The sequence below is a fragment of the Gigantopelta aegis genome, chromosome 4 (genome assembly GCF_016097555.1).
Source record: "Gigantopelta aegis isolate Gae_Host chromosome 4, Gae_host_genome, whole genome shotgun sequence".
Classification (NCBI taxonomy): Eukaryota; Metazoa; Mollusca; class Gastropoda; order Neomphalida; family Peltospiridae; genus Gigantopelta; species Gigantopelta aegis.
The window spans coordinates 36318706-36334796 of record NC_054702.1 but is presented as its reverse complement, the minus strand read 5'-3'; the positions used below and the strand labels follow the sequence as shown (position 1 = coordinate 36334796).

The window sequence follows — 16091 nt, the reverse complement described above, 5'->3', positions numbered from 1 at the left end:
AAATAGGAAGCGGGATTGGCCCCTACTACACTTTTCTAGACTTTACTTTGCTTTATAGTGATACCATCTTGTATCCTCCGGAGTAGGGCCCGTCCGCACCACTATACCAACCCATGACGACTGAACTAAACCCTAGTCTGATACTCTCCCTCGTTCGGACGGATCCGGCTTTCCAAGATCTGTATTTGAGCACAGCACTACACCTTCAACGTCTAGTGACTGCCAATCTAAGGGTTTTCTTGACGGGATGCAACCCATCTCGTCCCTATACGCTGTGCACCCATAACGGCCTTAACGAGGCCACTCACGTGGACATATAGATCGGACTTTAAACTTTTAGATCTGCATTCAAAATGTTATGTCGAAATTACTTTTTTTAATATTATTAAATAATCCGATCCTCTCTTTTTCTCTTATTTTATGTCGAATTTTTTTTTTTTTAATATTATTAAATAGTCCGATCTTCTCTTCTTTCTCTTATTTATTTTTGGACTGTCCTTCTAAAAAATGCTCCAAATTATATAAATATTCGGCCGAGCAGTCAATTCTTTTTATTTTTGTTTTGTAACTTTTTATTATTATTATTTTTAAAATTCTACTCATTTTCAACTAAAACCCTCCCCCTCCCCCCATCCCGAATCAGGCCACCGATGTTACCGGAGGTCGGATTCTGGATGGGCGTGTTCGAAACCTTAGTGGTATATGAGCACGTCAAAGTAGTTATCAATATCAATATCAATATCAATGTAATCGTAATTTGTGCTTGGCTCTATTTGCGGCGGGGCGGGATGTAGCTCAGTAGTAGAGTGCTCGCCTGAGGTTCGACGAGTCGCAGAATGCACTGCCTCCAACGGATGCGAGTTTTGCCCCACCCCAACTAATGCCGCACGACTATTATTCCAAAAAGCCGTGATGTTTAGGCCTACCTTCATGACTGCAGTAAAGTGCATATACATGTGTATAAGATATTTTGCGTTTTTATCGTTAAGAGTAGTCAGTGAGTTAAACATCAAATATCCGTTTATTTAATGAGACCACTAGAGGTTCATTTATTAATCATCAGCTACTGGATGCCAAACATTTGGTAATTTTGACATATAGTCTTAGAGAGAAAACCCGCTACAATTTTTCATTAGTAGCAAGGAATATTTTATATGCACCATCCCACAGGCAGGATAACGCATACCACGGCCTTTAATATACCAGTCGTGGTGCACTGTACTGGCTGGAACCAGAAATAGCCTCCAAAATTTACTGACGTGTCAGTACGCAAACATTCCTTTCCTCTCTAATTTTTGTAGGGAGGCAGGCTGGGTTTTGCCCGAATTAAACGAAAATGCCCGAATCTGAATAACAACATTTATTCATATTAGCATTACAATCAAACAGCTATAGTGTTGCAAACGAATCAGTACACATTTTTACTTGAATTACAACTAATACTGTGGGTAGAATGATAGAAATACATGGTAAAAAGGTCTCAGGTTAGCTAACTTTGCCCGAACATCTCTCCATTTTTGCCCGAATTTAAGATGTTGCTCCAGTATTTTTGGCTATCAATGTCATAACATGGGCTTGGCTTGGCTTGTCTTGTCTTGTCATTTATATACTAAAAGGCAAAAGTTATTGTGACATGGATTGTTTGGAGTAATAAATTTGTAAATGGATTTATGGATGTAAACCAGAGAAAATGTGCACGAAACAGCTCGAAGAAATACAACCAAGCAGTTGTTGCAGCGATTGCATGCTTTGTGCAAGAAACATGGACTATTCGGGAGAAATCCTGTACAGTGTTCACCATAAAAGGCCAGACATTCAGTCGCAAATCATTGCCACTCTATGCAGCCTTCAGAAGTCCAGACGTCAGAAAAACACCATTAGTGAACTGGTTGATGCAATTTCGTCATGCCATGCCTCAGTGAAAATGACAGATGGCGAGTCATAGGGAAGCTTGGATCCGGGACCTCGCAGCGTGACGTCGCACGTCAATTCAACTTCCACAGAAACACCATATGACACTTATGACAACGATATCAACAAATCAACCAGGTCAGGGACCGTGCCCGTACCGGCCGACCACCCGTGACAACCCCTCGCCAAGACACATGGATCCGAACCACGCATCTGCGAAATGGCATTCCCAGTAACGTTTTAAAGCGTTTAGTAGCCTCAATGAGACGACGGTGCCAGGCCTGTATCAATGCTCAAGGTGTACACACTCGCTACTGACTGTGTGAACGTCGCTCTGGACCCCCTCTAGTGATGTGGCTCACTTGCATATGACAGGTGCGCCCTTTTCATGGACTATTGCTCGTTTCCATACCTTCGAACATTTCTCTTTCCATGTTATAACGTTTCATACACGGCATTAAAAACGTATCATCAATTATCTTTGTCTTTTGTGTGTCACAATAACTTTTGCCTTTTAGTATATTTCTTTTTTTGTTATTCACGGATTTACTTAGTATGTAGGAGACAAATGTTCCTAACTTTGCACTGTTTGCACTACGTGAATTATTTGACGCCGGTTCTCTTCTAGCTTGAAACATTGCACTTGCCTTAACCGTCCGATAATGTGTTTCGGTTTCATGTTCTTTATCTGGGCTCTAGCAATGTGGCACATTACAAGGATAACAAATTAACTTTTATATAAAAAAAAACCCAACAAAAACGTTTGTTAATGTCATTTTAAATGGGTTATTCGATCTGACAAGTATACTTTACTTGGCGTCAGTCCCAAGGGAATTGTTCAGATTACATTTTTTATGTCTTTTTTTTTTTTCTTTTGCTTTATAGATTTTGCTTTCACCCAAATGGCGATATCTGATACAAATAATTATCTTGAAAATCAGTCTTCGTTCTTCGATTACATATACATTTTCAGCTGTTGATGTTTTATGAGAAACATTACATTTAAACGTAGGTTTTGACTGCACATATTGGAAACATTTACGACCCAAACCTGCATATAAAATATTAATTCGAATCGGTAGTCGGGAGTCGAAGCTAACCTTTTCCCAGGGGTCAGAAATAATAAAAAATAAAAAATAAATAAAAATGTCAATGACTCAGTGTCATGGTGGATATTCCTGATGAGGTTGCATTGTACCAAATCAGAGAGTTCCGGGTCAACGTTCGTGGCGAAAATAAATTTATGTCTACTTTGTTTAACGACACCGTTAGAGCTCATTGATTTATTAATCATCAGCTATTGGATGTCAAACATTAGGTAATTCTGACAAATGGTCTTTGAGAGGAAACCTGCTACATTTTTCCATTAGTAGGAAGGGATCTTTTGTGTGCACCATCCCACAGACATGATAACACATACTACGGCCTATGATATACCAGTTGTGGTGCACTGGCTGGAACGAGAAAAAAGCCAATAGGCTCACCAATGAGGATCGAACCTAGGCGAACGCCGCTTTCATAAGCGTATAGACCCCCATTTTTGTAAAAGGGTGGGGGGGGGGGGGCTGTTTTTTGCCCGAATTAAACGAAAATGACCGATTCTGGATAATAACATCAATCACTTCGCATTTTCACATGCTTTACAGCTAAAATAATCATGTGGGTAGAATGATGGAAATATATGGTGAAAAGGTTTTGAGTAAGCTTATTTTCCCCGAATATCTCCAATCTAATTAAAATTAGCTCCACTATTACATGTGGATCTAAAGACAGCCAGTTGGAGCTCATGTCCACCAATCAAAACCTTACTTGCAGAATCCTGCCAGTGATTTAAAAATAATTTGAAAACATTCCGAATTATCCTGAGTGTATACGACATGTTTCGTGTGAATTACGAATGCCTTAAAACATGTTTTATTTTATAAAATAAATAATTTGTAATGTAAAACTGAAGACTGATTTAGTTTTTTTTAATTTTATAAATAAATAAATAAATTTTAATGTAAAATTGAAGACTGATAACCCACCCCGTACGTATTGGTATGGTTCGCTGTACTGCGGCCACTAAAATAGACTCGCCCGATATTTTTAGAATTTGTATGCTCCCAAATAACGTTATAAAAGGCGAAGTGTGATTGGTCAATATTTAAATTATTATTTACAGACGAAATGTTACCTGGACATTGGGGACTACGCAGTGTTGTTAGTTTTAAATCAATGGCAGGATTCTGCAAGTAAGGTTTTGATTGGTGGACATGAGCTCCAACTGGCTGTCTTTAGATCCACATGTAATAGTGGAGCTAATTTTAATTAGATTGGAATATCTCCATCCTTTTTGCCCCACACCCCATCCTGGCCCCTGCCTCGTACGCTTGTAACGCATAGGCGCTTTACCAAAGGGCAAGGACAACATTCAGCCACCGAACTTAATTGTAAAAGCACCAGTTAGATTTGTAGTTTGTAGAAGAAAGGATATAAGATGGAAAAACAACATTTAAGTGAATTTGTATAACTAGGTGTATTCTGGTAGGCATCCAGCAACCCAAAAATTGTTTATGACGGTTTAGAGTTGTTGTGTGTTTTACAGCAACCCCGCATAAACAGCTGTAAATTGGGTGGTGCGTTTTCAGTATATTTATGAAGCAAAAGCAGCTGCAACACTGATTGGTAGTAATATCGGGTATTGATTATACTTTTATTTATTTCCAGAAAATTAATATACTTTTTTTCATGCTGTATATACTAAAGATTAAAAACAGTACAGTGTACAATTAAAAAAAAAAAATGGAAGTGCGATTTTCTACATTGTTAGGCTAAATAAGGGGAGGGAAAGAAAGAAATGTTTTATTTAACGACGCCACTCAACACATTTTATTTACGGTTATATGGCGTCGGACATATGGTTAAGGACCACACAGATTTTGAGAGGAAACCCGCTGTCGCCACTACATGGGCTACTCTTCCGATTAGCAGCAAGGGATCTTTTATTTGCGCTTCCCACAGGCAGGATAGCACAAACCATGGCCTTTGTTAAACCAGTTATGGATCACTGGTCGGTGCAAGTGGTTTACACCTACCCATTGAGCCTTGCGGAGCACTCACTCAGGGTTTGGAGTCGGTATCTGGATGAAAAATCCCATGCCTCGACTGGGATCCGAACCCAGTACCCAGCCTGTAGACCGATGGCCTGCCACGACGCCACCGAGGCCGGTTAAATAAGGGGAGGGATTTAGCTCAGTCGGTTGAGTGCTCGCTTGAGGTGCTTACCTCGCAGAATCGAACCACGTCTGTGCATCTGTTCATCGTGGGGCGAGACGTAGCCCAGTGGTAAAGCGTTCGCTTGATGCGCGGTCGGTCTAGGATCGATCCCCGTCGGTGGACCCAATGGGCTATTTCTCGTTCCAACCAGTGCTCCACAACTGCTGTAACAAAGGCCGTGGTATGCACCATCCTGTCTCTGGGATGGTGCACATAAAAGATCCCTTGCTACTAATCGAAAATAGTAGCCCATGAAGTGGCGACAGCGGGTTTCCTCTCAATATTTGTGTGGTCCTTAACCGTATGTCTGACGCCATATAACCGAAAATAAAATGTGTTGAGTACGTCGTTAAATAAACCATTTCCTTCCTATTCAGCGGATTGTTTTTTTTCTCGTTCCAACCAATACACCACAACTGGCTAAAGGCCATGGTATGTGCTTTTCTGTCTGTGGGAAAGATCCCTTGCAGCATTAGGAAAAATGTAGCGGGTTTCATCTGATGACAACGAGTCAGAATTACCAAATGTTTGACATCCAACATTTAATTAATTAATCAATGTGCTCCAGTAGTGTCGTTAAACATATCAAACTTTGTTAGGCCTAATAAAAAATATCCTTTCAATGTATTAACTTTCTGTAAGGTGACAGTGTCCTCTGACGGTACGCCACATTTTTGTGGAGTGTAAGCATCTGGAAGAAACTAAAAAAGATATTTTTGGACAACGAACTGTGATGGAATCATTTCGATTCCATCCGGAACTTACATTACAGTTTCTATGTGATACTGACTTTTATTCTAAATTTTAATTTTATCTAACTGTGATATTTGTATTTTTTGCACACTTCTTTACACTGTTTTTATTTAACTGTTGAATTTTTAACTTGATGATGTTCATCAATTACGTTTTGCATTTACAATAGTTTAACAACGAATAGCCGATGTATTTTTCGTGCTGGGGTGTCGTTAAACTTCATTCATTCATTCATTCATTCATATTCATTCATTCATTCATTCATTTATTCATTCATTCATTCATTCATGCATTCATTCATTTATTCATTCATTCATTCATTCTCCGCATTTTCTTACAAGTGGATTAAGTACATGATACTACATTTTTCATACATACATTTACTCCCTGACTGTGTTAATACATAGCTTAAATACATTTTATTACAAAATGTTAACATTATCGGTAACGGAAATTTATTTGGTCCAAAAGAACCTATATTGTCACAAAAAATCCAACAAAAACAAACAACAACAAAAAACACCCCCAAAAACACCTAAAAAAAGCCCTTCTCCGTTATAATGGTTATTACAATAGGCCAAATTACATATAGCTAAGTATAATTATTTTAATAAGAATATAATAAAAGAAATGATATCACCCTCCTCCCCACGTCTCTCAAACAATAGCGCTGCTAGAAAAGAAAACTGATCTTGACAATTTCGGACATTGTTACTTATATTTAGACATGTAAAGATTAGTGTGTTTGCTTTATTTCGTATAGTCCAGCGGAAATGTGACAAAATTGTGCCTTTTATGATAAAAGCATGCAACTTTGCATGATGCTAGGAGATACCCTAGAGATAAAAATTAGATATAAGGACATTGCAGATTTGTCCTCTGGGAGCCATGGCGGCCATTTTGAAAAATGGCCGCCATGACTAACAAGATCCAATGCGAGTGTCTGAATTTACCATATTTTGTGTCCTTTTTAGAATGTGTGTGTGTGTGTGTGTCTTCCGCCCTCTCTCTCTCTCTCTCTCTCTCTCTCTCTCTCTCTCTCTCTCTCTCTCTCTCTCTCTCTCTCTCTCTCTCTCTCTCTCTCTCTCTCTCTCTCTCTCTCTGTGTGTGTGTGTGTGTGTGTGTTTCTTGTATGGCACAAGCGCTTATGGATACCTACACACAGACATCAATCTACCACGAATTTTTGGCCATCATTGCTGCACTGTGTCATGTATCTGCTATATTTACTAGATTGCCGGGGAATGCTGCAATGGGACGCTGGGATATGCCACGAGTAACCCGTATGCCACGATGGTGTGCTCCGACATGAAATGCTGCAACGCCGGGGAAACGGTTGCTGCAATATCAATCGACTTCGCTCTGGGATTCGTCTTTAAATGCATGGTAGGTCACAGTATTGGAAATAATCTTCTTTTTAAGCCTTTGATATCCAATATATTATATCAATGGCGGATCCAGCGTGAAATCGTACAGGGGTCCCAACGAGACTGTGATCGATGCTGTACTAATGGGTGGTATTAACATTGCAATTTTATATTATCAAAACAAGCAGGATCGGATCCATGATATTTTCTAGGGAGGGAGTGCAGCGCTTAAAATGTTCACTTACAGTATTCAGACGTATAAAATGCATTATCTATATGGCAATCTTCCACAGAAATATCAAACTGACCTTTATAAACATGTTCCCCCACTAAAAAGCAATAAATGCATTATGCTCATCTCCTAAAAACTGAAATTTTCGAGGCACTTCGAACCTCCAACACCCTCGAGGGCAGTTCCTACTATTAAAGTAATACAATAAACTGAACTGAACTTAACTGAATTAACCCCGCGTACATTTTTTGTACAGTCTTACTAATATGTATTAGCGTAGCCGGTGGTGATGGAGCACGTGTGTGGCATGGTCTTCTTCGGTCACATCTCACCCGCCCGCCCGTCCAATATGGGTGGCTCCTCAATATAAAAATCCTACGCACACCCAGCTCCGACCTTAAAGGAACATGCTTGAGTTTGCTGCAATATTTATGATGTTATCGACTAACAGAGACGTTTTAACGATTGTAATTACATATCAAATATATTTTTCTGCATAAAATATCAGTTACTAATAAACAAACAATCAAACAAACAAACATTGAACACTTACCTCAATTCATGAAATATTTATCCACTCAGCACTTGTAGAAAACATCGCAACAAACAGCGCAGTAGTTAGCTGTCGTCATTAGATCCAGTAGTATTAGGTCCATGCACAGATATTTTACATTAATACACATTTAAAATAAATATCATTATAAATGTCAAAAAGCGATTCTGTTCGCACATTTCTATATCCAGAAGAATGTACGTAGTATCGCTTTGATATCTATAAGCATATTAAAAGCATTGTTGACGTCACGCCAAAGCATTGTTGACGTCACGTCAGAGGAAAATGTCCAAATACCGTTGAAATGCGAACCCCAGCATCCTCCCCTTGCAGGCCCATAGGAACCGGGGGAGTGGGGCGGGAGGGCTATGCCCCCCCCCCCCCCCCGCCATTCGAAGACAAAAAAAGTACTGATTTTTTCCTACTCTATATAAATAAAGATACAAATCTGGCTTGTGCCCCGTTACACTAAAAACTTTGCGTTCTTCACTAGAGATCCCCCCCCCCCCCCTTCCTCTCCAGATGTCTATACGGGCTTGCCTTGATCATGTTGTATGGAGATATCTGATGACCACTACACATGACTGCAGGGGCGGTTCCAGGAAATAATCGATTTTGTTTTTTGTTGTTTTTGTTTGTTTTTATGTGTTTTTTGGGGGGTGGGGTGGAACAAAAGTGAAAAGGGAACATGGACCAACTCGTGAAAACGGCAACACAATATATCTATCTATCTATCTATCTATCTATCTATCTATCTATCTATATATATATATATATATATATATATATATATATATATATTTAGGGGGGTGACGAGTACCCTTGTCCTTCTTCAGTCCACCTCTGGATTGTAACGGCGTTTGCATTTTCCTTTATTCAATGATGTTATAACATGGCATGGCCAGCTTGCAGCGTTATAATCTGTAGATACAAAACCGAATCCAAGGGACATTTGTAGGTATATCCATTGGTTATACTAGGATCTAATTAGCTTACATGTACATCGTCTTAAAGATTTAAGCAGTTATTTTCGCCTTTTTTTTTATCGCCTTAGATATTTTCCTAACGTGCTCCACGACTTATGCTTCAAAGGTCGTGGTATGTGCTTTCGGATCTGTTGTAAAATTCTATAAAGTCTTCTTTGTGTAATCTGTAGAAGTAATCTGTTTGGCACCGGGTTTCTTCTCTCATCCACTGACGCCATATAACCGTAAATAATGTGTTGAGTGCGTCGTTAAATAAAACATTTCTTTCTTTCTTTCTTTCTTTCTTTCTTCTCTCATCCCTGTTCTAGTGTGACAATACATTAGAAGTCATAGCTAGTACTATGCTGGGAAGTCATGAATCATATGATTATATTCATTTGTCTTTATTAGTTGTTGTTTTTTCTCTCTGTTTTTTTCAGCCCAAAAGCGATATACGACAAGTTTGTTTTAATGTTGGAGAAGAGGTGAGGACAACTAATAACGACCCAGATCTTATACCACGTGCCTGTTGTGACGGTGCTAAAATCGATATTCTCCTTAACCAATGGCATGCCGCCATGATTGTGAAATGTGTGGCTAGGTAACACGAGATCTCGCGAGACTGGACGTGACTTCTCGAAACTGACGTCGTCTCCATTGTGATATGTGTGTGTTTGAATAATTATGGTGAACATGCATTATGCAAGGATATCTGAACAAGAAGAAAAAAAAAAAGTTATTCATGAAACCTATTTCTCTAGAAACAAAAGCTATAGGATATATTGAAAGAAAGAAAAATCGGCAGCATACATTTTAGGTTGCGGATTATTAGAATGTTGAAACGTTCACATTTCAAACACAAATATTAATTTAGTGACATTGATACACACAAGTGAGATAAAACTTTTAAAGAAAACGACAAAGTTATTTGTAAAATGTTAAACATTTTACAGTGGTATCCTGGTTTCAGCGAATATACAAGGATATTTGTTTTTAAAATCTTTCAGATTGGTACCATTACCATTCTTCACCGTGTCGTATAGCTCAGGGCTAATGATTCTAAATTTGTGAAACGTTCTATTTGTTTTGGCCTCCAATTTAAAACAAAAATATTAACGTGTATTTTTAATATTTAACAATTTAGAATGGATCATATAGTTTTGTTTTCTTATCCCGTGATGTTCTAATATTTAATCCGAGTCACCCATTAAATGCAACAAGTGCAAACACTTAATATTGCGTACATTGTTAATATTTAAGCATTTAGATACAGATAAATCAGTTTTGTTTTCTTACCCCGTGATGTCCTAAAATCCGATCTGTACCATCCATTAAATGCTGTGACAAGTGCAAATGTCATTTTCGCCATATCAACTCTCACGGTACACGGTATTTGCAGAGCCGGTTTAAGGATCCGCGGGGCCTGTAGCACAAATAACTGCGGGACCCCTTTCCCAGGATATATATTTTGCAACCCCATCGGGGAGAGGGGGAAAATAACCCGGAGAAACAAATGTACACGTCACCGCGGCGCTCCCTGAAGCGTGGGGTTCGTAGCACGTGCTACATGTGCTACTAGGATAAACCGGCTCTGGGTATTTGGATGCGGGTAATCAGAGTATCCCCATATCGTGAAGAATGACCATGAATCGCCATCACACAGAAGTCACAGTCGGAGAATGCGATGACACTTTTATATTACTCGACTGGCGTATTAACATTTGCGCCAGTCCAATTGCACACAATCTTACTGTCAATCCACTTCAGAATTCTCCTTCGGTATATTCAACCAACTCTAATATACGTTCAGGGCATACCGAGCCCCAAAAGCAGTAATTAAAAGTCAGGCCGAAGTAATATAGGGGTTTTGCCGTCTGGATAAATAGGATATGAACTAAGACTTTACGGCCATCTCAACACATAATACATACGTGTGACGTCGTTAAAGATGTTAGTCTAGATTCAACGTTTTATAAGAACGGGGCCCAGATCTACTACAGACGATCTTCAAGACGGAGTGGACATTAAAGATTGAGTCTCTCGCCAGTTGATCTAGTAAAATGCCCAAACACAATATTGCCTGAAAATAATTACATCTAATTATACTGTTTTTCCAGAGAAGTCTTTTAAGGCAACATAGTCGTCACACTCCACTAGATATCAATATTTTGATATAATATTGAATTATAGCTACGTAGACATAAAACGGGAAAAAAGTAATTGCGTTCATTTTAGCTAATGTTTGCTGTATAAAATATTTGTAAAATAATATATGGTGGCGAGCGTTAGCTGACGAAGAACGTACACACAGTGTATATTTCAAGTCACGTGATCCGCCGTGACGACTTTCAGGCTCTAGGAGGCCAACTGTTGTGATACTCTGCCTTTAAGATATTGTTTCAATCGGACTGCATTTGCTTCTAAGCGCTGTGTGCCGTACAGGTTATTTTATATATTAGTGTTGTGTTTGTTAAACAAAATCTGTAACTGTGAGTGTGGATATTATAACTGGGGTGATCATCGATAGCACTTTGTAACGTGACGATCTTAACACCGCACCGTCCATTGTTAAGCCTGGCTACCATAAAGTCTGTGATACGTCAGCTACCGACGCAGACTATACGCAGATCAAAGACATGTTTTATAGGGGAACACAGTCGCATACCCCCTCCCCCCCCCCCAATCACCTTTTGTAACCCGACTCTCAGACAGTGTTGGTTTACCCCCTCCCCCTCAGTGTGGCTGCCCCCAATATCAAATCATGGGACCGCCAGTGGATCGACGAGGAATTTAGGAAGTTGAAACTTGTTCAACATTGCAGATCTTTCGCACGAAAAACCCCGAAGCCCCATTTGCAAAACGAAACTGCGCTGTACTTTCTTGTAGTGACGTATAGGGGCGTCGGGTTCTTCATGTATCTTTGGTTCTGGTTGCTAACAGGTACGTTTAATGTCATGACTGGACTCGAGAATAATCAAACTAAAGCTCTGCGACATCAGATATAGGAAATTTTTATTTTATTTTAGACACAGTAGCTTGCGACCATTTGTTTGTCGGCGATTGCCAAAGCATTACATAGAGTTTCCTCTAGCCTTCCCCTACATATCAATATCAATAAGGGGAGGGCTGGAGATGACTCGAGCTATCGCAGAGGTTCTGCGTCAGTCTTTGTTTGTTACAGAGTTTACGGAAACCAGGCTTTGTGTATAACAACTGTTTTTAATATCATGTACATAAACTGAATGGAATCATATTTGTTGTATACTGTGTGTCACACATATTTCTGGCGCCTTCTGTCGTCTATTCGTCCGTCCGTTTGTCAACTGCAAGATATATATTGCTAGCAGTTTCTCCATTTCATTGTGTCACAATTAAAAATATGGAAACATTGTCGGAGCCGCGTTCTCGCTATGCGATTTGTCGTGAGAAATAGGACATGTTATAATTTGTACGACTCCGACACGACTTGTCGTATAATGTTACGATTTACGTGTTCTCGTAGTACGATTCTATCGCACGTGTCGAGGCAACTGATAACAATGAGAACGCTTCTTAAATAAAGATTCACTAAATATGTCACTGTATATATGAAATAAGTTTTGTAATACACGTATGTGGAATTTAAAAAAAAAAAAAAAATCATTATTGTATTGTGTTTTATGGGTGGGAGCATAAAACATTGACTATCGCCCCCTCCCCAATATCATATTTTGAACAGCCCTTAGCCATAACTGGATTCAAGTAAAGTGTCTTTTTGCATTCTTTGACATTCCATAACACGTATGATTGTGCTACACGGCTGGTATGTTATATAGTTGTTTAGTGGCATTGAGTTTTACAGCTCATCTGTATTAAATTACATTGTATGTGTTGTCCTGTCAGCGTCAGTAAAATGCTTTTTGCTGCTAACGTAACAGTCCAGTTGTGTGGTGACAAAGGATTTATGCATTCCGTTTTCTATTTTTCTGATGTATTCGACAGGACTTCGTGATGATATTGTTTTGGCTCCGTATACTAAAAAGTTAAAGTTTGTTTTGTTTAAAGACACCACTAGAACGCATTGATTTATTAATTATCGCGTTTTGAATTCCAAACATTTGATAATTTTGACTCATAGTCTTAAGATAGGAAACCCGCTTAATTTTTCCATTAGTAGTGGGGTGGGTGGGAGTTGCCAAATCGGGAAGAAATGAGATGGAATTCAAGGGAGTAAACGAAAAGGGGCCAGAGGGATAAAACATAAAAACAAAAATAGCAAGGTATCTTTTATATGCACCACCCCACAGACGGGATACCGGCCTTTAATATACCAATCGTGGTGCACTGGCTAGAACGAGAAATAGCCCAATATACCCACTAACGGGGATCGATCCCAGACCAACCGCGCACCAAGCGGACGTCTTACCACTGGGCTACGTCCCGCCCAAAGTATGGTCAATATTAGATACTCACCCTACGCAAATGGCCCTTGGGGCGAGATCTGAGTCTTACCACTGGGCTGCGTCCCATCCCTAGTATGGTCAATATTAGATACTCACCCTACGCAAATGACCCTTGGGGCGAGATCTGAGTCTTACCACTGGGCTGCGTCCCGTCCCTAGTATGGTCAATATTAGATACTCGCCCTACGCAAATGACCCTTGGGGCGAGATCTGAGTCTTACCACTGGACTGCGTCCCGCCCCTAGTATGGTCAATATTAGATACTCGCCCTACGCAAATGAGCCTTGGGGCGAGATCTGAGTCTTACCACTGGACTGCGTCCCGCCCCTAGTATGGTCAGTATTAGATACTCGCCCTACGCAAATGAGCCTTGGGGCGAGATCTGAGTCTTACCACTGGGCTACGTCCCGCCCCTAGTATGGTCAATATTAGATACTCGCCCTACACAAATGAGCCTTGGGGCGAGATCTGAGTCTTACCACTGGGCTGCGTCCCGCCCCTAGTATGGTCAATATTAGATACCCTACGCAAATGACCCTTGGGGCGAGATCTCAGTCGGTAGAGCGCTCGCCTCACTACTGATGTATAAAAGGTCGTGGTATGTGCTGACATGTCGGTGGGAGAGTACATATAAAATAAAATAAAACATTATTCTGTTCCATAGTCAGCAGACTGCATAGTTTATATGTCGGGAGGTATATTTATTTCACAAACGTTGAGAAAAGATTTTGTTGAAGAAAAAAGGAGAACTTTTTTAAATTGTATCATCCGTCAATAAAATGTAATATAAAAATATGTATGTTAAAATATAATATATTTATTGAGTACATAGTCAAAATAGTGGTACCACGATGTCCCGAAGCGGAATTCGTAAGTACATGATTCTACAAACGTTTTTTTTTTTCTTTTTTTTCTTTTAACAATCTAATTTCTGTATTTCTGTTTAATTTAATTGTTTTATTAATCCAAAATAACTTCAGTATAAAACTATCTCATTAAATAAAATAAAAGACAAGTGAGATTCAGATTTGTATAAATGTCATGTCTAAAAGCTATTTCAGAAAAATAATGTTTAATATTAAATCTTTGGTTTCTATGATACATTAGTTCGGCCATCAGTGTGAAAGCTAACATGTGCTAAGTTAGTATTCCATTACTAGTTCCAAACTAAATGGAATGCGCCGATTACTGGAGTGGGGTGGGGTGGGGTGGATGTGGGGGTTGGGGATAGGATGTCTGTGTGTGGGTTGAGTGGGGTTGTAAGACATATGCACTGTCTTATGCAAGCGTGTGACTTTTATATATGCTGTGTCCGGTTTACACACAAACATGTCTGGCTGTCTTCCGTTTATTATGTGTAGGAGTTTAGGTCAATTAGTGATGAATAAATATTTCCGTCTTGTATGACCCTCAAAGCAGCTAGTCCCTAGTTGTTAAATTTTAGTGTTAGGTGCTATGCCAGTCCTTACGTTACTAATGATATTGTAAAAATAATTTCATTAAAATAACCAAAAAAGAGACGGGGTATGGGTGGAAGACTGCGGGAGAAGGAGTGCAGTGGATAGAGATTAAGATAGAAAAAGAGAAAGGGAAAGAGGGAGAGCGCGAGAATGAGTGGGAGAGAGACAGCGAGAGAGAGAGAGAGAGACGGACGGACGGACGGACGGACGGAGGGAGGGAGGGAGCGAGCGGGAGGGGGAGAGAGAGGGAGGGAGCGAGCGAGCGGGAGGGGAGAGAGAGAGAGGGGGAGGGAGGGAGAGAGAGACAGGGGAGCGAGCGGGAGGGGGGGGGGGGAGAGAGAGAAGGAAGGAGAGATAGAAGGAGGGAGGAATTAATTGGATCAGAAAGAGCTTACCCCAGAGTACTGATGAGGGTTAAAAAGAAAAAGTGCATCATAAAAACTTTCTTATTGAACTGATGTATCATGACAGCTGCTTTTACCGGCAGAAAACTAATTATACTTTAGAAACAAATCACGACATTCTGTCATAACATATATAATGCATCCTTTTGCTCTTCGTTTTTTTTTTTTCAATACCATTGCTCAGAATTGTAATCCATGGCATTAGTATCGACCCGCTTTCGTCTAAATCAGAGTGTCGTGTCGTTTTATTTAACGACGCACTCAACACATTTTATTTACGGTTATATGGCGTCAACCATATGGTTAAGGACCACACAGATAATGAGAGAGGAAACCCGCTGTCGCCACTTCATGGGCTAATCTTTTCGCTTAACAGCAAAGGATCTTTTATATGCACCATCCCACAGACAGGGTAGTACATACCACAGCCTTTGATATACCAGTCGTGGTGCACTGGGTGGAACGAGAAATAGCCTAAAAGGGGGCACCGACGGAGATCGATCCCAGACCGACCGCGCATCGAGCATCATTGATGTTTTATGCATCATTGGTGTATCAAACATTGAGTGGGTCAGGATCTAGTTCAGTAGTTAGGGCACTCACTTGAAGTGCATGGGCCGAAGGATCGAATCCCCTCAGAGGACCCATTTTCTGACTAAATTATTTCCCGCCCCAACCCTTTCCCTACGACTGGGATATGAAAAGCCGTGGCATGTGATATCCTGTCTAATGGAAATATGTAGGGG

The 16091-nt window shown here is 40.0% G+C and overlaps 1 protein-coding gene across 1 annotated transcript in view; it reads left to right on the top strand.

The window, feature by feature from the left end:
- LOC121370485 overlaps positions 1-15129 on the top strand; it is a 35352-nt gene extending 20223 nt beyond the window's left edge. The window contains exons 2-3 of the mRNA XM_041495746.1: positions 7156-7308; positions 9480-15129. Of these exons, the coding sequence (XP_041351680.1) occupies positions 7156-7308; positions 9480-9644 (318 nt within the window). The 3' untranslated portion in view covers positions 9645-15129. The remainder of the gene's footprint in view (positions 1-7155; positions 7309-9479) is intronic.
- The last annotated feature ends 962 nt before the right edge of the window (positions 15130-16091 follow it).